General features: G+C 46.6%; 1 protein-coding gene across 2 annotated transcripts in view; it reads right to left on the minus strand.

The window, feature by feature from the left end:
• Positions 1-5,257: 5,257 nt before the first annotated feature.
• Positions 5,258-22,287, minus strand: part of LOC138498059 (dentin sialophosphoprotein-like) — a 140,342-nt gene continuing 123,312 nt past the window's right edge. For both annotated transcript variants that reach the window (XM_069621905.1, XM_069621904.1), the window contains exon 9: positions 5,258-5,779. In XM_069621905.1, the coding sequence (XP_069478006.1) occupies positions 5,757-5,779 (23 nt within the window). In that variant the 3' untranslated portion in view covers positions 5,258-5,756. The remainder of the gene's footprint in view (positions 5,780-22,287) is intronic.

Genomic DNA, 22,287 nt, shown 5'->3' on the forward strand with positions numbered 1-22,287 from the left:
ATATGGGCAAACTGAAAGGGTTAATGCTACTATTGAACAGTACCTACGCTGTCTTTGTCTCCAATTTCAACAGACTTGGTTTACGGCGTTGCCACAAGCTGAATTTGCGTACAATAATTCTATGCACACCTCTACTGGAGTTTCTCCTTTCTTTGCCCTTTATGGATGTCATCCCAGAACATTACCAATTGATCCATCATTGCCAGATTCCAATCCGGCTGCGCGTGACTGCGTCCGCGATCTGGATCAAGTGCATAAAGATGTACAATGTCATCTCCTTAGGGCCCAAGATCGAGCAAAGAAGGCAGCTGATGCACATCGTTTGCCGGCACCTACCTATCAGATTGGCATGAAGGTGTGGTTGTCTTCCCGTAATTTATGGATTGCCGGAAACCGCTCGTTGTTGCCTCGCTTCGTGGGTCCTTTTTCCATTAATAAAGTCATCAATCCTGCTGCAGTCCGATTGTCATTGCCCAGATCCTGGCGTATACATCTGGTCTTTCACGTCTCACTCATTAAGCCTTTTGTTCCTTCCACTAGGCTTCCAGCACGTCCACCTCCTGTTATGGTAAATGGTGAAGAAGAATATGAGGTGTCTCGCATCCTGGATTATAGGGTATCCAGATTTACTATCCTGTATCTGGTCGATTGGAAGGGTTTTGGTCCTGAGGATCGTACCTGGGAGCCTCTTGCTAATTTACATTGTCCTAAGATTTTGAGGGAATTCCATTCCGCCAGGGGGTGGCCGGTGTCTTTGGGGGCGGATGCTGTTACATATTGGCTCCGTCCTGCAGTACCTCCCGTTTATTGCGACCACATACGCGTTCCAGAACTTCGTTGTGGCTTCGGTATCGGTTGCCATGGCGTCTGGCCGTACAGCAGAGAATGTTGCATCAGCTGAGACGAGAGAACACGTAAGGAGGCTCTGCCCCTCTGCAATATAAAAGCCGAAGGGACCCAGCAGCTTGTTGCTGCTAATTGTGGTGTTACGCTCCTACGGTTTCATCCCGTTCCAGTGCCTTAGTTCCTTTCCTCTTGTTATTTGACTTCCTGGTTATTCGACCCACCTTTGTCTACTTGGATTGTCCTTGCCTGTTCCTTCAACCTGATCTTTGAACTCTGTTGCCGACTTCGGATTGTCCTTGGATTGCATTTGCTTTTTCCTCCATTTTGATCAGTGAACCAGTTGCCGAACTCGGACTGTCCTTGGATTTCCACTGTGCTTTCGCCTGTCTGGTGAGATTACTTTTCTTGCCGCTCTACGCAATTCGAACTATCTTCCTACGCGGACTACCACGCTGCACATTACAAGACTGCCTCACCAACGTGGTCTGTGTTTGTGTAATTAAGGTACCCATTCAATTCACCTGTATTGTTCATCACATGTGGATTCCTGGAACTATATCCTCCTTTTCTACTTCAACCAAGTGTATAGTAGTGACGCTTTCCAGTATATGCACCATCCCGTCACTAGTGCGACCCTCGTGCCGCCCGGGTATATTATTCCTTACTAACCTTCCCATTTGTTGTTTTGTACCTGCCGTTGTTTTTCCTTTCGACTGGTACCCAACTTCCGTAGGAATCCCACTTATCAGGTCTGTTGGGGGTTGTATCAGTCATAGTTAGTTTGTGGTTATCATTTGTACATTCTCATAGTTTTGGGTTTTCTTGTAGGTTTATCAATTAAGGTCCAACACCACTTCAACCATTGTCTAGGTACTTAGAGAAAAATCTGATTGTCTAAATAACTCCATATTGCCTGATTGCTTCTAATCATACTGTGTTTTCTTTGCAGCATTGGTTATTGGCGGTGTGTGTTCTCCCGCTCTTTTAGGCGATAAGACATCTCTGCCTGTTTTTACTCAAACGGCAGAGAGGTACATCGTAGAAAAGAGCCCCTCTTAGAGGAAGCCTGAATCACAGAATTCAGGGGAGCTGGAATCCTGGAGGCTGAACCCGAACCTGTTAAATCCTACCTCCCTCCGCGAGGTCGTCTTACCCAGGCTCCAATCAGCATACGGTGCGGTGAGTAACACCTACAGTCTGCTGTCATTCCTCACACTGGGAAACCTCCAGTCTGCTGTCATTCCTCACAGTGAGATACCTACAGTCAGCCATCACTCCTCACAGTAAGAAACATTTAATCGTCATACCTCACAGTGGGATACCTATAGTCTTCCAGCATTCCTCAGAGTGTGATCCCTACAGTTCCATCATTGCTCACAGTGGGATGCCTACAGTCTGTTGTCATTCCTCACGAGATAGTCTGCCATCATTCCTCACAGGAGGATCCCTATAGTGTGCCATCATTCCTCACAGTGAGGTCTGCTGTCATTCCTCACACTGGGAAACCTACAGTCTGCCATCATTCCTTACAGTAGGATACCTACGGTCTGCCATCATTCCTCACAGTGGGATCTCTACAGTCTGCCGTCATTCCTCACAATGAGATAACTACAGTCTGCCATCATTGCCCACAGTAGAATATCCACAGTCTGCTGTCATTTGACACATTGGGAAACCTACAGTCTGCTGTCATTCCTCACATGGGGATATCTACATTCTGTGGTCATTCCTCACAGTGAGATACCTACAGTCTGCAATCATTCCTCACACTGGGAAACCTACAGTTTGTCGTCATTCCTAACGGTAGGATACCTACAATGTGCCATCATCTGTCAAAGTGAAATATCTGGAGTTTATCATTCCTTACAATGTGATATCCCCATCCTGCTATCACTCCCCAGCGTGTGCCATCCTATAGTTTCCAACGTTCCACCATTCTCTGCCTGCAGTGTTAAATGCTAAATGGAAGCTGGGCTGTCAATCGTGGAACCAGTGGAATTGCTCATCCTGTACTGGTCCCTACAAGTACCCATTGGGTCACCCGTAAACAACAGCAACACACCTCCCTGAGCACTTGAGGAGAAGTAGAAGCTCTGCATGTAGTCCATCAGTACATGTCAACCAAGGCATGGCGGAGTACTGAAGATGTATGGGATTACCCCAATGACACCCTAGGCACTGTTAAGGAGAAAAATTAGTGGGCACCACTTTGTTAAAGTCTACTTGGATTAAATAATGCAAAATTATAATGGTACGTCTTGTTCAAAAAAATTATACAGGAGCTGGCTGTGATGAGTCTGGAGACACCCTGACTCGAAATACATGAAAAGCAGGAGACCGAGTAAACAACTTGGGTTGTGAATTTACTCCAGGTATGTTTTTTGTTTTTCACGATGCATGACATTGATTGTGTTTTTGATGTTTCTCCATGCTACGTTGATTACATCGTATTGTGGACATTATTTACTTGCGACTACAACAGAGTAGCCCTGATGAAGGAAATCGCTTTCCGAAACGCATTGGCTCATTGAGTCTGATTCTCTAACAAGTTGTGACAGCTGCTTCCTCACTAAGAATTCATTAGTGATTTTCCTATCTTGAGATTGTTTCCTTGATAAATTACAATTTTTGAAAAACAACAAAAGACTCTTTCTTCAAAGAAAAGTGCATTACTTTGGATACATGATCTAATTTACTTAAACCTGGAGTAAATTCACAACCCAAGTTGGGTCTAACGGAGAGCGGCTGTGTGACTTGGTATTTTTACTCAGTCTCCTGCTTTTCACCCTAGGCACTGTTCCCACCTTAGAGTGGAGTGGGAGCTGGATTAGCTCAGTGGTGCCATAAACACGTCCGTAAAACTATATCTAGCACTTGGTGTTACTGCTGCTTAGTGTGTTGGATTAAAGGCAAACATGTATACATGCACTCACACACACCCACTCAACCACCCAATAAAGATTGGAAGCTGGGGTCAACATCAACGTCTTCTATGCCAAAGTACAAACTTGTCCAATAAAAGCCATCCCTTTTGCTAGCAGACATTTCTTTGGTCTTCTAAAGTACATCTCTTTGCTAGAAGATATCTCTTCTGCTAGACGGCATCTCTTCCGCTAATACATCTCTTCCACTAGAACACATCTCTTCTGCTAGAAGACATCTCTTCTGCAAAAAGGCAGCTCTTCTGCTAATACATTTCTTCCACTAGAACACATCTCTTCTGCTAGAAGTCATCTCTTCCGCTAGAGGACATCTCTTCTGCTAGAAGACATCTCTTCCGCTAATAGATCTCTTCCGCTAGAACACATCTCTTCTGCTAGAAGGCATCTTTTCCACTAGAACACATCTCTTCTGCTAGAAGGCATTTCTTCCGCTAGAAGACATCTCTTTCGCTAATCCATCTCTTCCACTAGAACACATCTCTTCACCATAGAAACAGGCCTTGACTCCACCTTCCTCTGGCTATTTGTTTCCACCCAGGATATTGTGCATCAATTTATTTTCATTCTTTTTCTTTTATTTACACTGCAAAGTAGCCAAAGTGCCACACATAATTCTACAAAGCACTAATTATGTCCGCAAGACTGAGTGCAGTTGGCAAGAAGATAGTCATCTGAGGTAGCCCAGAAAAAAGTTGGAGGGGGATGAACCAATGGGGCAAGAGGAGTCCAAAGCTGCATAGAAGGACTGGAAACGCTTCAAAAGACGTAGGAGGGCCATGAATGAGTTGGGGGCATCCAGATTGTGTGGGAAGCTTAACAAAGAATATTAGAGACAGAAAGACTGCAATATCTCTGTCAGCCATGTTGACTTGTGAGGTCATTATGGGCTGGTTGGTAAAGAGCGGAGCGTAGAGCTGGGTGCATGATAGCAGGGCAGGAAAGATGGAAGGCAAGACAATAGCAGACATTTTTGGGGCAGGAGACCACCTGGGGGAAGTGATGATTTCAGACTTTGAGACAGAAACAGAAGAAGAATCTGACCTTTTGGTTTGGGACATTTGAAAACAAGTTCATGGCGATTTCCAATTCTATTTTACGTCACCAAGATAAACTGCATGACCTAGCTTTGTGCGGCCAATGAGGGCACAATCTTTGGAAGGAGTAAGAAGGAGGTGGACTTAAGAGTTGGCTTTGTGAGTATTCCTGGGTGGATGACCTTCTGCAGAACATGAGGTATTCCATCAGAAGGAGAACCAGGGGAAGAATAAGGTTTTGATGTTTCTAGTGGACTCTACTGCAAGCGTATGTGTGTATGTTTCTTGTTCTACTGATTCACGGCTCCGTAGACCACCGCATGTTGGCTTCCTCATGACATGAGCGGATCAGTATTTAAATTTAATTGAATGGCACCATTACAGAATGTGCCACAGCAGGAGCGAGCATACCAGAGATGAAGCAAAAGGCACTGATTGGTTGGACGGAAGAGTACAGTGCTTTAATGAGAGCATGAGTTTTGGACATGCTACCAATTCTCACCCTTTAAGTCACTTTGCAGTGGGTGGCTCCCTACTGGGGTTCAATCTCGCTTGTAAATAAATTCACCAAAATGGCAGAGTCTATCTAGGCACTTTCTGGGGGTCTATGAATGATCACGTGTGATCTGGATGCAAGAGATTAGATTCCTCTCCTGGTATCGATACATAAGCTACGGAGTCCGAGAGGGTCCTTTGTGATGGGATCATGCCTCCAGGCCCTTCAGGGGCTAAAACTATGACAGAAACAATGCCTATGTTAGCAGCAGCCTTTGAAAGAGTAACAAGAGCAGAGGGGATAACCAAGCCAGGAATCAAGTGTCCGTGGAGGGCCAATACTGAAGCTTGGCAGGATGCTGAAGCAATGCAGGTTGTCCAACAGAATGTCAAGGCCATCGTGGTGGAATTCCGACGGGATTGGTGGAGTTCCGACAGTTTACTTCAGGGCGGCTAAAGCACCTAGAACAGAATGGAAAAAGCACACGTTAGATGGTCAAAGGAACGGGTCTTGTCAATGCAGATGGTTCAGTTAGAGTTAGTTGATGCATGTAAAGAGAGTTCATTGGCCAACTATGTTGGTAGTTTCTGGTGAACTTGACTTCTACCCAACTACTTTTATATGGCGCCCAGGCAGTCAACCAGACATTGCTAGCAGCTCTCAGCACTAATAGACCTGGAGCAGACAGAAGACAGTAAGGAGCAGATTGGTCACCCATTGCTGTGCAAAGTGGAAGGGCCGTGAAGGTGATCCTAAAGGGAATCGTACCAAAATGTCGACCACATAATGGCAACATAACCATTGCTGCGCCTTTATGCCGTACAAAAAATCCTGACTCCCATTACACTGACTAATGGGAGCAGGGGTTGCAGGGTTGTCCCCAGCTTCCGTTGTTTGGTGTAATGGGAGTCAGGGGTTGAGGAGGGGTCCCCCACTTCTATTAGATGGATAGCGGGGGACAAGAAAGGAAAAAAGGACCCTTGCAGCGCCAGCTCCGGCCCAAATAAGTGGGTGGGAACTGACGCTGCAGGGATAGAGGGAATCGACGGCTGACACAGAAGTGTGCCGCTGAAAAGGTAAGTAAGTTGGGGGGTGGAGAGGAGTGGGTAGGGGGATGCAGGGAATAAGTGATCTATGTGATCACTGCATCTCGCAGTAATGGAAGTCGCCATTTTCTGAGTCTGCATTTTAAGCCGGGCTGTGATCACAATATGATATGATATGGCATTTATAACGCACCTATACACAAGTGTTTCACCTTATTTCATCCTTCATCCTAAAGTGCCGCAAATGCAGGTTACTAACAAATAGTCATGTTATACATCAAGGTCAGAGTTAATTAACAATGCAGTGGAGGGCTAGGGCTGTTTATTACAGGGAATTATTTTAAGTAATTTTCACAAATGTTTTTTTCTATGCACCTGCGGCCTGGCAGTTCAAAGGTATATAGTACTACAGGGCAGCCATGTACTTAACAGCAGCTGCATGTAAAGCAACAAGTGACCACTCCATACTGCAACCATTTTCCCATGTATTTAGTGCAGTTATGGGGGAAGCCTATTCTCTCCTGAGAAATTCAAAATGGAAAGTTCTCAATGACTGCTTGTGGTTGTGATGGTAATGTTGCAAATTGAACAGCAAACCTTCCAGTATAAACTCTTACCTAAGAAGGTGGCCACCCTGTACAAAGTGGCAAAAGGTTTGCACCTGCCAGTTCACGGTGCAGGAGAAAGAGGCAGGATCCTTTGAACTCATGCTATTATGTGAGGCTCAGAATGACGACACCTGGCAGTATTTATGCTGTGTGCGGGGATCTCAATGCCGGTTCTGCGTGTGGGAACCATGCATCGCATGGGCACTGCTCAATATCTTGCTTCAAAATGGGTGGAGGATATGATATGGCATTTATAACGCACCTGTACACAAGTTTTTCTAACTGCGTCAAGACAAGGAAGGATAGACGGAGGGAAGACAAGACAAACAATCTTACTAGGCCTTGTATCACTCAGATTGTGCAAGTGCTGCCACGTAAAGTGCAGGGGGAAAGGTGGAGCGGGAGTGATATGCTAGATTACGATATAAGGCATTTACAACACGCCTGTACACAAGTGTTTCTAGGTGCGACAAGGCAAGGTGGGGAGGACAGAAGGAGGACAAAACAACTCTCTTACTAGGCCTTGTGTCATTCAGATCACACAACTGTAGGGGGAGCAGGGGGAGAAGTGCCAGCGGGGGAGCAAGGGGTGAGGGGAGAGTGCAAGTAAGTGCTGCCGGTAGGTAGGGGGACTGTAGGGTTGCAGATACAGTCCCTTAAGTGGTTGGGAGGCCAGGAGGCAGTGCAAGGGCAACTGTTTGTGCAGGATCATGGTATCGTAGGTTCCGTGGGTGGCCAAGTAACCAGTTTGTGCAGCAGACAGGGACATCAGCAAGGGAGAGAGAAAGCGGCAGCGAAAAGGAAGGTCTTGAGTTGCTTCCGGAATCTTAGGTGGTCCTGCTCAAGTTTGAGAGAGACAGGGAGGCTTTTCCAGAGGGAGGCCCCAGCTGAGGAAAGAGATCTACCACCCACTCTCTGCCTGGAGAAGCAGCTGGCCCTCAGAGAGTTGGAGGTGGATGAGCGGAGGGCTCAAGAAGGAAGATGCTTGGGAAGAGAAAGATGGATGAAGTGTGGTTCCCGGCCCCAGAAAGCCTTGTGGACGAGGGAGAGTAAGAGGGAAGGGGGGAAGTGCAGTCAGGGCAGCAATGCTCTATAACTGCAGCCAGGGCAGCACGGCTCTGGTTAAGTGCAAGGAGGCAGGGGACTGTGGGTAGCAGTTACAGCCCCTAAGTGCCCAGTAGGCCTGGAGCCAGTGCAGAGGAGACTGATCATGGAGGAGCCTGGAACCCAGTGAGACTCTGAGGGTAGCCAAGCAACCAGTCGGCGCATGAGACAGGTAGGTCAGCAGCAGAGAGAGCGATAGATAGAAAGAAGGCAGAGGAGAAAAGGAAGTTCTTGAGCTGCTTCCGGAACTTAAAGTGGTCTGCTCAAGTTTGAGAGGGGCAGGCAGGCCATTCCAGAGGGAAGCACCTGCAGAGGAGAAAGATCTACCCCCACTCTGCCTGGAGAAGCGTCAGACCCTAAGAGAGTTTGAGGTAGTCGAGCGAAGGGCTCGAGAAGGAAGGTATTTTAGAAAAGAAAGTTGGATGTAGTGCGGCCTTCAGCCCCAGAAAGCCTTGTGGACGATGCAGAAGGTCTTGAACTTGATCCTTGCACCCGCTGGGAGCCATTGGAGAGATATCGGGGCTGGAAAGATACGGTCCCTGGGCTTGAGGCCGAGGACAAGTCTTGCAGTCCTGTTCTGGATTAGTTGCAGAGGGTGGAGAGTAGAGTAAGGCAGATTGAGCAAGAGGCTGTTGCAGTAGACCATCCTAGAGAGAACCAGGGCTCTGGAGACAGTGAGCTTCTGGGGGAAAGTGAGAAAAGGAAGAATACCTCTGAGGAGGTGCAGCTGGTAGTGGGCCTTCTTGGCAAGGTCTGTAATGTGGGGAGAGATGGAGATAGTGGAGTCGAAGATGACACCAAGGTTTTTTACCTTACAGGAAGGCAAAGGAAGAGGGCCCAGAGTGAGAGAGGGAAAGCAGGAGCAGGGGTCCCAATGAGAATTATCTCTGTCTTACTGGCATTAAGACAGAGATCATTGGAGGCGCACCAAGCCAGAATTGTGGACAGACAGTCAGGAATGAGCAAGAGAGTAGAGGAGGCTGAGGGGAGCCTGAAAGAGAGCCGAGTGTCACCCACATAACACTGAAAGTTAGAGCAGAAGGTAGAGATCAGGTGGGCCAAACGGACCAAGTAGAGATGGAAGAACCAGGGTGAGGGGATAGAGTCCTGGGGAACAACACAGGTGGTGAGAGAGGTGGAGGAGAGAAAGGGCCTAAGTTGGACCTGGGAAGGTCGGTCCAGGAGGAAGGAAGTCAACCACTCCATGGCCTGATCCGTGATGACCAGGTTCTCATGGAGTCGTTTGATCAGGATGGCATGATTGACTGTGTCAAAGGCAGAGGAAAGGTCAAGGAGGATGAGGACAGAAGGATGGCAAGAGTCAAGATTAGTGAGCAGATCACTACAGGACAAGCATGTAAAGCCTTTAACAGTGCTTTCCCCCCAAATTCGATCACATCACTGAAGCTCTCCTAAATCTTTATTGTCTCCCCATACAATATTGCCTTAAACTATAACCCCAGATGTGGCAGAGGGCTTTGTAGCCTGTTAATGGCCCAAGGACAAAACCCTTTTTTTCGTAGGCATTTACATGTTGGTGATTCCACTGACCTCACAGGATTGTCCTCTAAATCACTAAATATCCTCATGGATGTAGAATGATTCTGTGATTGTGAACACAGAGTGTAGGTGTGGTTTGTTGTAGTACATTCCCATTGATGGATGAGGTGTTATTTAAAGAGGCAGATCTTCGGCTCCTTCCAGAACTGGAGGTGTGGTGGGGCGAGACTAATGTTAGATGGAATGTTGTTCCAGATCCTGGAGAATAGTTGGAAAGTGTTATTTTCCGGTCTGCTCTTGCTTGTGTTTGGGGAATAGATAGAGAAGGGTTGTCTTTTCATCTGCTCTTGCAAGTAGTTGGGGCATAGTTGGAGAAGGGTTGTCTTCTGGTCTGCTCTTGCAAGTGTGTCGCATAGTTGGAGAAGGGTCGTCTTCCAGTCTGTTCTTGCTTGTGCTTGTGATTGTGGTATAGTTGGAGAAGTGTTTTATTCTGGTCTGCTCTTGCTTGTGTTTGGGGCATAGATAGAGAAGGGTTGTCTTTTCATCTGCTCTTGCAAGTAGTTGGGGCATAGTTGGAGAAGGGTTATCTTCCGGTCTGCTCTTGCAAGTGATTGGGGCATAGTTGGAGAAGGGTTGTCTTCCAATCTGTTCTTGCTTGTGCGTGCAGTCTAATTTTAGGAGGGGTTTCTTCTGGTCTGCTCTTGCTTGGGGCATAGTTGGAGAAGGGTTGGCTTGCAGTCTGTTCTTGCTTGTGATTGTGGTATAGTTGAGAGGGTTATCTTCTGGTCTGCGCTTGCTTGTGTTTGGAGCATAGTTAGAGAAGGGTTGTCTTCCAGTCTTTTCTTGCTTGTGCGTGCGGTATAGTTGGGTTTTCTTCTGGTCTGCGCTTGCTTGTGTATGGGGCATAGTTGGAGAAGGATTGTCTTCCAGTCTGTTCTTGCTTGTGCTCGTTCGTGCAGTATAGTTTTAGAAGGGTTTTCCTCTGGTCTGCTCTTGCAAGTGGTTGGGGTATAGTTGGAGAAGAATTGTCTTCTGTCTGCTCTTGCTTGGGGTACGCAATATAGTTTGAGAAGAGTTATCTTCCTGTCTGCTCTTGCTTGTGTTTGGAGCATAGTTGGAGAAGGGTTGTCTTCCGGGCTGCTCTTGCTTGGGGTTGCGGTATAGTTTGAGAAGAGTTATCTTCTGGTCTGCTCTTGCTTGTGTTTGGGGCATAGTTGGAGAAGGGATATCTTCTGGTCTGCTCTTGCTTGTGTTTGGAGCATAGTTGGAGAAGGGTTGTCTTCCACTCTGTTCTTGCTTGTGCTGCGGTATAGTTTGAGAAGGGTTGCCTTCTGGTCTGCTCTTGCTTTTGTTTGGAGCATAGTTGGAGAAGGGTTGTCTTCCGGTCTGCTCTTTCTTGGGGTTATGGTATAGTTTGAGAAGAGTTATCTTCTGGTCTGCTCTTGCTTGTGTTTGGAGCATAGTTGGAGAAGGGATATCTTATGGTCTTCTCTTGCTTGTGTTTGGAGCATAGTTGGAGAAGGGTTGTCTTCCAGTCTGTTCTTGCTTGTGCGTGCGGTATAGTTTTAGAAGGGTTGTCTTGTGGTCTGCTCTTGATTGGTGTTGCAATATACTTTGAGAAGGATTATCTTCTGGTCTGCTCTTGCTTGTGTTTGGAGCATCGTTGGAGAAGGGCTGGCTTTCGTTCTGCTCTTGCTTGTGGTTACACTATAGTTTGAGAAGAGTTATCTTCTGGTCTGCTCTTGCTTGTGTTTGGAGCATAGTTGGAGAAGGGTTGTCTTCCAGTCTGTTCTTGCTTGTGCGTGCGGTATAGTTTTAGAAGAGTTGTCTTGTGGTCTGCTCTTGCTTGGGTTGCGATATACTTTGAGAAGGGTTATCTTCTGGCCTGCTTTTGCTTTTGTTTGGAGCGTAGTTGGAGAAAGGTTGTCTTCCGGGCTGCTCTTGCTTGGGGTTGCGGTATAGTTTGAGAAGGATTATTTTCTGGTTTGCTCTTGCTTGTGTTTGGGAAATAGTTGGAGAAGGGATATCTTCTGGTCTGCTCTTGTTTGTGTTTGGAGCATAGTTGGAGAAGGATTGTCTTCCCGTCTTCTCTTGCTTGTGGTTGCGGTTTAGTTTGAGAAGGGTTATCTTCTGGTCTGCTCTTGCAAGTGGTTGGGGTATAGTTGGAGAAGGGTTGTCTTCTGTCTGCTCTTGCTTGGGGTACGTGATATAGTTTGAAAAGAGTTATTTTCTTGTCTGCTCTTGCTTGTGTTTGGGGCATAGTTGGAGAAGGGTTATCTTCTGGTCTGCTCTTGCTTGTGTTTGGGGAATAGTTGGAGAAGGGTTGTCTTCTAGTCTGTTCTTGCTTTTGTTTGGGGCATAGTTGGAGAAGGGTTATCTTCTGGTCTGCTCTTGCTTTTGGTTGTGGAATAGTTGGAGAACCAATTCAGGACAGCGCCAGAGAACCCCATCCTGTCGGCGAGAAGGAGGTGGTTAATGGTGTCAAATACAGCAGAGAGGTCAGTTGGAATGTTGCTCCATATCCTGGGGAATAGTTGGAGAAGGGTTGTCTTCCGGTCTGATCTTGCTTGTGTTTGGGGCATAGTTGGAGAAGGGTTGCCTTCCATTCTGTTCTTGCTTGGGAGTGCGGTATAGTTTTAGAAGGTATTTTATTCTGGTCTGCTCTTGCAACTGGTTGGGGTATAGTTGGAGAAGGGTTGTCTTCCCATCTGCTCTTGCTTGTGGTTGCGGTATAGTTTGAGAAAGGTTATCGTCTGGTCTGCTCTTGCAAGTGGTTGGGGTATAGTTGGAGAAGGGTTGTCCTCCAGTCTGTTCTTGTTTGTGCTTGTGATTGCGGTATAGTTTGAGAAGGGTTATCTTCTGGTCTGCTCTTGCTTTTGTTTGGAGCATAGTTGGAGAAGGGTTGTCTTCTGGTCTGCTCTTGCTTGTGTTTGGGGCATAGTTGGAGAAGGGTTATCTTCTGGTTTGCTCTTGGTTGGGGAATAGTTGGAGAACCAATTGAGGATAGTGCCAGAGAACCCCATCCTGTTGGCAAGGAGGAGCAGGTGGTTGATGGTGTCAAATGCCGAGAAGTCAGTTGGGATGAGGAGGCATGAGTTGCCCTTGTCCATAATTTGGAGGGCATCATCTACCACCCGGATGGTGGCCGTCTCGATGCTACACTTTGCATGGAACCCTGACCGATATTCGTTGAGGAGGTGCAGTTGTTCAATTCTGGCAAGTTGTTGTGTAGCAACTACTTTTTCCAAGATTTTGCCAATAAACGGTATGTTAGTAATGGGCCGGTGGTTGGACAGGTCATCTGGGTTTAGGATTGTGTCTTTCAAAAAAGATTGTATGAGGCAAGTCTTGAGGGTGTCCCGGATTTACCATTCTGTGAGGGATGCTGAGGAGGGTGTTGATCACCAGGCCCATCAATTGTTTAATAATGAAGGACGGGATGATATTGTCAGAGTAGGAAATAGGTTTGAGGGAAGCAATTGTTTTTAGGGTGTCTGGGGGACAGAGATGGGAGAATTCAGTCCCAGAGGGTCAGTATGCGTGCTGGAGTGCTGCGGGATAATGCTGTGTGAGGCTGATTTGATCTGTCAGATTTTGTCTATTTTTTCAATTAAGAAGTTGCCGATTCTGTTGTATTTTTACAGAGCTGCTAGCACCCTGGGGTCGGGTGAGGGTTTGGTACAATGCTTTACTACTTCAAAGAGGGCTTTGCCCCTGTTAGAGGCTGCCGTGGTGGTGGTGGTGGTGGAGGAGTAAGTAGCTTTGGCCTCAGTAATCAGAATCCTATGGTTGACACGGAAAGATTGGAGGGTGGTGAGATTTCCAGGGTTGGTATTTATGTAGGGCTAAGAGTGAGCGATAGTTGGAGGCCAGCTCAGGAGTGTACCAGGGAGAAGATGGTTTGGTTTGAGCACAGCTGTTTTTTAGGTGGCGTAGGGCGTGAATGACAACCAGTTTCACAGCTGAACTATTGAATAATTCTAGGAGGACGACTGCATTCGCTGTGGTGGGCAAGTCTTTGAAGTTTGCATCTAGCTCATTGGCCGGAAAGGTTTTCAATGTGCGGTGCTGATTATGGGGGGGTTTAGTGTGTTGCTTTGGGGGGAAAGGACAATTTGCTTACAGTCCGTGGATGGGGTCAGTGTGAAAAGTGTGCTTTGAGTGTGGTAGTCAGCGTGAGACTCTGAGATATTAAAATCTCCAATAAAGACATTATTACTGCCTGCTAATTTGGCAGAGGAGAGTTATGCTACACATGCTGAAGAAAATACAAACTTGACAATTGCAAATCACTTCATCTGGGTATTCCCTGAACTGGGAATATCACACGATTCATCTTATTTTTAACGCAGCAGCATTTGATCCTATCATTCCATTGGCTCCTGGTACATCGACAAATTGTTTATAACGTTCTGTGCTCGTTTTTTAAATGTCTCTATGGGCTAGCCCCACGTTATCTAGACCAACAGATCCACTGCTACCAGCCCTGGCAAGCATTAGGCTCGGCTAACAAGCTGTTGCTCAGCCCCCCACCCCCAAATCAAAATTGAAATCTTGTGGAGTTGGTTTATGCCAGACGGTGGAATGCTTTGCCTTAAAATTTGTGAAATTTTAATGGCTATACCATCTTTCAAAAATCTTTGAAAACTCTCCTTTTTTGACAATCTTACTTTACCCGTTCACGTGTGCATGCAACTGGATACGGTTGGGTCTGCCTGTGGCGGTTTACCAATCCCGTTTGATGTAAATGTAACATAAGTTCCCTCAAACAGGGATGGAAATGAAATGTTTTCATGCTTACAAAACCTGGACATGGGGTAGAAAAAAATGTATGTGGTAATATTTTGTACCACATTTGATATTTCAATTTCTGGAAGGGAGTTGCTTTTGATATAGGTTCACCACGGAGTGCCTTCTTCATGCTTTAAATGCTCCTGGTATTTCTAGCACCTTGAAGAGTCTCTTTTGCTAGATGGAATTACCAATAAAGATCTCCGACCAAATAACTGGACAGACTCAAGGAATATGGCAAAGTACTACTTTATTCTCAATTTAATAAAGCATGGTCATTTGGCCAACATTGACTCCTCTTTGTTTTGGGCACAAAGCTGTTCTTCCAGTGTCTCCTGACTCTTCAACCTGGTGTGCTTCTGAGGTAGTTGAGTTGAATCTTTGCATGAGCCGGCGTGCCATTTTCCAACAATGGCCATCCTTGCCACGTTATATATTGCTCTATAGCAAGCTTCTTTGTATCCTTTCTACCTTGCATTACTGCGTATTTACACTTATTGCTCAACAAGTTACTTTATCTTCTAACACCACTACTAACACGCAAATCAGAGGCGCTACCTCTCTCAAATACAAATCGTGCCACAGAAACCGGAGGCGCTACCTCCCTGAACTGCCTTTGCATCACACTCACCAGAGGCGCTACCTCTCTCAATCGTGACACAAACATTAGAGGCGCTACCTCCCACAAAACACACAAATGACACACATATCAGAGGCACTACCTCTCTCAAATACCACTAGTGCGGCCCAAACCAGAGGGGCTACCTCTCACTACTACCTAGTGTCACTCACACCAGAGGCGCTACCTCTGTTAAATTACAATTGTGACATAACACACCATAGACACAGCATCACACAGACAGTCACTACATAAAACTTCTGTATTTTACTACGAGATAGTGAAAAATCCTAGGTAAACACATTTAGCAGGGATGGCCCCAGGTTGGGCCCCACCTGGGAAACCTGCTCTGAATACATGGTCCAAACATCAAGGGTTAGGGAGGATGCCGTCGATGCTCAGACTATGCGTCACAAACAGACCAAAGCACCTAAGACTGAACTGGGTGATGTAATGACAGGGTGGCAAGCCAATCACATGGGCACTCAGGGGTAGAGGGGAAGTGGGTCTGATCCAGAGAACAGTTGTCATAGTTACAAGTACCTGTCGCCATGTGGATATGGTAATGGGGAAGCTGAGCAGAGTGGCATTCTTGGGAGGACCAATCAAACAGTATGTTCTGTGTCCCTGGGAGATAGCCAGCCTTCAGGATATCCACCACAAAGTTTGCGAAGGCCGTTATCCAGCAGGTGCTGTGTGAATGTCTCCCTGTCCCACCAGAAGCAGGGTGTCTCGTGTTTCTTTCGCAATGGTGCTGACCAATGGCAGAATAATAAAGTCCCAGCGGTCAGAACAAATGTTATTTTACTATTTGGTAATTGTTCCCGGGAGGTATGAGAAGCTATGTGGCGCCACATGGGGAGGCGATGAGTTTGGATACTGTTGATCTGTTTGCTCCAATCACGTTCTACTAACTACGCATAGCTCTAAGGATATGACGTAGTTTAGCTAATGAGTTTCTTGGGAAACATGAAAAATATGAACATCTTGAGCTGCAACCGTTTCTAATGCCTTGACCATTGTATTTGAAGTATAAAACTGATGAGAGCTGACATCTGGACATACAGCGAACATTAATCAGTTCCCGTCCGCTGTTTGATTTGTGCTCGCCCAGCTGTAATATACTGTGTGGATTCTTGCCTGGTGTGAGCTCCTTTGTGGATTACAATTTTATGTGGTGGGATGAGAGTACCCCTGGCACAGCCCCCTGGACAGAACCATGTCCTTGTGCTACTTAGCAGGCCGTGGTGACTAGACAGGGGGAGAGACGCCACTGTTGCTCACACCTTGTCTCCTGCTTTACTAAGGTAAGGCATGGCAGGTTGCGACACCTTGTACAAAAGAAAAAATAGACCAACTACAGGAGTTAGTTACTGCCGTGCAAGGACTGCCCGCAGAAGTCCAGCAGTTAAAGGCTGAAAATGCCTATTTGTGCCAGGCACTCACAAACCGAGAGCCTGTACCCCTAGCCAGTTTTTTTTAGTCATTCCACTATTGACAAACTCCACGGTGATCCCAATAGATTAAAATAATTCCTGGATGCCTGTATTGGAGCATTCCCCTTTCGGCAAGCGCTTTCCCCACTATCAGGGCTAAGGTGGGCTTCCTCATTACTCATATGGCTGGGAGTGCCATGGCCTGGGCATTGTCATTGGCAACCTCAGAAGACCCACTGGTAGGTAATTACCAGGTATTCATCACAGCCTTTAATGGAATCCTTGATGAACCATAACTCACCTACACCTCACAGGCTATTTTTCTGGACTTTGTCCAGGGTGGTATGGATGTATTAACTTGCACCACCAAAGTTAAACAGCTGGCTCAAACCACAGCATGGCCCGAAGAGGCCAGTTTCATGTCCTTCAGACGTGGTCTCAAAGATTAATTGAAAGAAGATTTAGCCCATGTACCTCATCCTCGGACATTTAAGAAATTGGCGACAATGGTGCTTCAAATCGACTATCGGGTACAGGAAAGGAGACTCCAGAAAAAAAGGAAGAGGAATCTGACCACAGGACTCACATGCTCCTGTTCCATCGTCAGTTGGGACTGAAGCCCCTGCACCCATTAGAATTGCTGCAGCAAGGGGACTCTTGCCAGAAGAGGAGAGAAGTCGGAGCAGAGCAAGGGACGCTGTATGTATTGTGACTCTGAGGATCATCTGGTTAGGACATGTCCCTTGGCCCCATCGACAAAGTCAGAAAAACACCAGCTCCCGACACTAAAGGGGACGAGGGTCTGGGAGAAAACAAGAGGTCCCTTACTAGCCTCTGGCTATGCGCAGGAACGTACAAGCACCACATTTTTGGTGTTAAAATTGTCCTTATGGATCCCCTTTTGGATGACATCGAGATCCCAGCTCTAGTGGATTCAGGAGCAGTGGGCTTGTTCATGGACCGTACCTGGGCTCAACAGAGCGGTATACCAACCCAACAAAATGATTTAGCCCAACCTGTGAGGGAGTTGACGGGCAACCCTTAGCCAGCAGTCCCATCATAGAACACACATTGGCGCTACAAATTAGAATATACCATCATTCTGAAATCTTGTTTTTTTTACTTGATTCAAGCAGCCCATTTTCCAATAATGTTTGGGATGCCATGGTTGGATAAACATAATCTTACACCAATTGGAAAGCCCACAGCCTTTTTAGGGGTTCTGAGTCTCTAACTGCCTATCTATCTAGCTCTATCTACCTATCTGGTACTTATATAGTGTAAAACTGTCACCCAAAGGCATCATGCCGCTATGAAGACGACCAGCAGAGAAGACAGGCTGGGACAAAAAATAAAAAGTTATGCAAACAGATATGTTTTCAAACGGGCCTTAAACTGGTTGAAATCTTGAATGGCAAGAAGAGAGGAAGGAAGTAAGTTCCAAAGTTCTGTGCCAGCAACTGAGAAACCACGGCCACCATAACAGTCTAAGCAATAACGTGGGACCGAGAGAAGAGCCAGGGAATTATGCGCCTCGGAACATAAGGTAGAATTTTCTGTTGCAAAGATCAGCAGCCTTTCTGAGGATATGCCTGATAAATCATGAATGCTATGCGTGCTGCAATGGGAAGCCAATGAACAGACCCGCAGAGCCGCAGATACTGGAAGGCCATATGGACTGTGGCATTCGGCAGCAATTGCAGGCGATTTAAAAGATAGGATGGTTAAGCCAACAAAAGGGCATTCTAGTAGTCAAGGCTGGCATTAATAGTGCCAGTGAGGACTGGAGCATGGTAAATATTAGGAATGAAGGGAATGGCTTTCTTCAGCTGCTTCAGCTTAAAAAAAAAGCCTGCACTACAGATGGCACCAATCTGGGCATCGAATGAAGGTGAAGCCGAGATCTTAACACCAAGAGTTTTTACTAACTTGACTGGGACAGGCAGTGGACCCAAGGTAGATGGCCAATAATCGGCAGTCCATAAGGAAGACCCAGAACTTCTGTCTTCTCCCCACTGAGTTTCAGCTAATTATTGCTCATCCAGTCCCCCCCGCCTCAAGACAAGACTTAAGACGACCAGATGTTCCCTTACGTTCCAGGTCAAGTCTGAACAATAGCTGGGTATCGTCACCATAAGAATAGAAGCGAAGGCGATGGGAGCGGATAAGGCTGGCCAGAGGCTCAATATAGATGTTAAAAAGCAATGGGGAAAGCGCAGAGCCCTGAGGAACTCCACATAGAACAGGAACCAAGGGGGATTTAAAAGGAAATGAAGAAAGTGATTGAGTGCAGGATGACAAAAAGGCCCGGAACCAATCAAGTACAGGACCACAGATGCTAACTTCTTCAAGTCTAACCAAAAGAATAACATGATCAATAGTATGAAACATGGCGGAGAGGTCCAGCAAAAATAGATCCGCTACGCTGCCCTGATCCCAAATAAGGGTGAGATCATCCACCACAGATACTGAAACAGACTCTGTGCCCATAAGAGGACGAAAACCAAGTTGAAAAGGGTCAAGAATGTTGGCAGCCTCGAGAAAAGACCTTAACTTAACTGAGGCAGGACCATAGCCGCCAATAACTTCATAAAACAAGGAAGTAAAGAAATGGGTCGATAGTTAGAGAAGAGTGAAGCATCAAGTGTAGGTTTTTTAGAAGCCCTATTACCAAGGCATGTTTTAATGAAGCAGGAATCTGACCAGAGGTAAGAGGCGAGTTTATGGCCACAGCAAGATTCTGATCAATAGAGCTGGCTATAACTGTCTAACTTTCGGAAGATGAAGAGGATTTCAGATGGAGAGTAGCACAACAACTTCTAGATGATCAGTGAGCTGTTGGTTGGCATGTCTACTCGTGAGATTTTAACAAATCAAGGCAAACGACCGACAGCCTCCTATGTACTGTATGCTAATCCTGTTCAATACCTGAAGTTTGAGCAGGTGTTTATCAATGACGAAGAAAAGGCCTTACCACCCCACAGACCAGAGGTCTGCACCATAGAACTGCTCTCCCATACAGAGGTTCCATTTAACCAGAGGTCTATTCTATCACCATCAGAAAAAGAAGTCGCCAGGAAGTATTTACAGGAGAATAAAAAAACGGTTTGATAACGGAATCGAAGAATAGAGATGCTCCTGCAGAGGATTTGGACTCCAAGAAGGATTTATCAGAATTAGGTTCTTGTATTGACTACCGTGGGTTGAATCGTATCACGAAGAAGGATAAATATCCGTTTGCCCTGATTCAAAACTTACTAGAAGCTGTGCGACCCACAAAAGTATTTACGAAATTGGATTTCAGTGGGGCATGCCACCTTATAAGGGTCAGAGAGAATGATGAATGGAACATAACCTTCCGCACACCCTTCCGCCACCATGAATATCGGGTGATGCCGTTTGGATTGCCCAATGCCCCTGCCGTGTTCCAGAGAGTCGGTCTGTAAAAGCAACTCGGCTTTCCGGCCAAAGAAATCAGGATCCCCTTCCAAATTCCATAAGGACACCGTTGGCACGTCCGACTCCATTCTTACAGGACCCTCGTCCACCTGAAGTGTCAGGTTGGCCAACGTGCGGGTTTTAGTGGGGCATGCAGTAATGGCCCTGCCAGTGAGCCACAGTCCCCCATTCCCAATGCTGGGTTAGGTATTGGGTGGTTTACGCACATTTCCCTGGCAGCCTACGTTTTCTGAAAGTTGGATAAGCCATCTTTTGAACCACAGTCCCGGCATCTCCATGATGAGTGAAGGGTGGCTTGCACACGTATCCCCTTACATTTTATGAGTGCTGGGTAGCCTACCCCCTTTGGTTTGTCATTCTTCTGTAGTCTACTAGCCGGCTCTACTGCATTTGAGGAGTAGGCACTTAGACTTTCTGAAACCATATCCTGATTTTTTGGTTGTTTCTTATTCACCCACTTGGCTACCCACTCGTAAGTTGTGAAAATCAGCTACTTGCGGGTCTGCCTCTTTGAATCAATGTAGCACCTTGAATGTTGAGTTAGTCTGCGAAGCATGATGGACCCCTTGCTCACTATTCTTAGAGAGGCACAGGTCCACCCTACTGATGAGGTCCAACCAGACCGAAACACGTGTCTGGGGTTGCTGTTGGCACTCTTGTTCAGAGGAGAATTGCCTAGCATTTAGGTGCTGGACTGCCCCAGGGCAGGACAAAGATTGATATGTTTGGGATATTTCTTCTCTGTGAAAGATAGTGAGCTAAAGAATCTGGGTAAGACTCTCGCAACCAGGACTAATGTCTGGCAGAGAGACTTCCAGGACCCCCCTTGGTAAGCGCACTCACACATCAGAGGCACATTACACTCTTCTCTAGCGTTCACTTGGTAAGCGCACTCAGACATCAGAAGCACATCAAATCTTCCTACAACACTCGCTCAGCAAGTGCACTCAGACATCAGAGGCACAATGCATGCTCCCGCGCTAATTGCTTGGTGAGCCCACAAAAACACCAGGGCCTCTCCTGTAATACTCACGCAAAGTGTCCCCTGCACCAGTGCGACGTTTCTTTACCTCCAGCAAGGACACAACGGTGCATCCAATAATGCTGCCGCTCTGCTAATCTTCACGTAAAACCCCCAAGAAGCCTGGGCACACACTCCATAATCTTACTACACTTTGGGGACGTCATGAGAAGCCTGGCACAGTGGAGTGGAGGGAGGAGAAATCCAAAATAGTGGGTCAGCCTTTTTAAAGGTTTTGCCCAGCACCATCCCACATTAAGCATGGCCATTCAGAGCCCCAAACTCATTTACAACCACAGGTGTCGACCCTCACGTGAAGCCTAATCCCCAGGCAGGGGGTCACAGGGCTATTTTCTTGTTATCTTATGTTAGCGGTTTTAAAGCGCTCACTATTGCTGCCAAGGTGGACACCTTGCACTAAATTGCCCACAACTCCTGCCCTTTACAGTTGCGATTACCTTGGGAAGAAGGCATTCTTGAGGACCATCCTGAACTGAAGATGGTTAGCAATAGCTTATAATGAGTGAGTACCAGAGTCTCTGTTACGCAGTGTGGGTGTTTGGCGTAGGAGATACCAGTGAAGGATTCTGGGAAGTTGGAATGAGTAGGGAAGAGGTTTCAGAGCGAAAAAGGTGCTTGGAAAAGGTTGGAGAGCGTGGAAAGAGTCTGACGGAGTTTGGGAACAAGAGGGAGAGAAACATCATCCAGAGGATATTGGGTCGAGAGAAGAGAAGGTTAGATTGACACATGAAAATATTGCAGTAAGTCATCTGCAGGAGGTTGGAATGAGACAGGAATAGGATAGTTTGTCATCCAGAGAAGGTTAGGTTGAGACACTAGAAGGTTGGGTTGAGACAAGAGGAGGTTACTTTATGTCTCCTAAAGGAGGTTGGGTTGAGACAGAAGTGGGTTGGTTTAAGTCATTTGGAGGAGATCGGCTTAAGAGAAAGGGAGGGTGTTTGGAGTCATTTGGAGGAGGATGGATTAAGAAGGCAGATCAGGACTGGAAAAGAACATCAGTAGGCGGTGCGAGAGGCTTGCAAGGCTGTAGCTATTAACAGCAGAAAGGTTTGAGAAGGAATGTTTGGCCTAATGCTGGGCTTATGGGAGAGGCACCAATCTAAATGGATGAAGCCCACAGTGAGAGGAGGAAAGAGCACACGGCAGAGTGCTGAGGAGAAGGGCCAAAGTAGGAATAGAGAGGTTGTGAGGGAGAAGGGTGCTAAAGGGAGTAGAACTCGGAAGGGAGGAGATAAAGACCTGTTTGATGCCTGCCCCTATGAAACCTCACGAGGAGGCCACCCTTATTGTCTCTGTGTGTGACATTGTATTTGTTGTCTATTTTCGTATTTATTAAGGGACAAGGTGTCATTTCAAACAGAAAT

The sequence above is a fragment of the Ambystoma mexicanum genome, chromosome 5q (genome assembly GCF_040938575.1).
Source record: "Ambystoma mexicanum isolate Mex_15411 chromosome 5q, UKY_AmexF1_1, whole genome shotgun sequence".
Taxonomy (NCBI): domain Eukaryota; kingdom Metazoa; phylum Chordata; class Amphibia; order Caudata; family Ambystomatidae; genus Ambystoma; species Ambystoma mexicanum.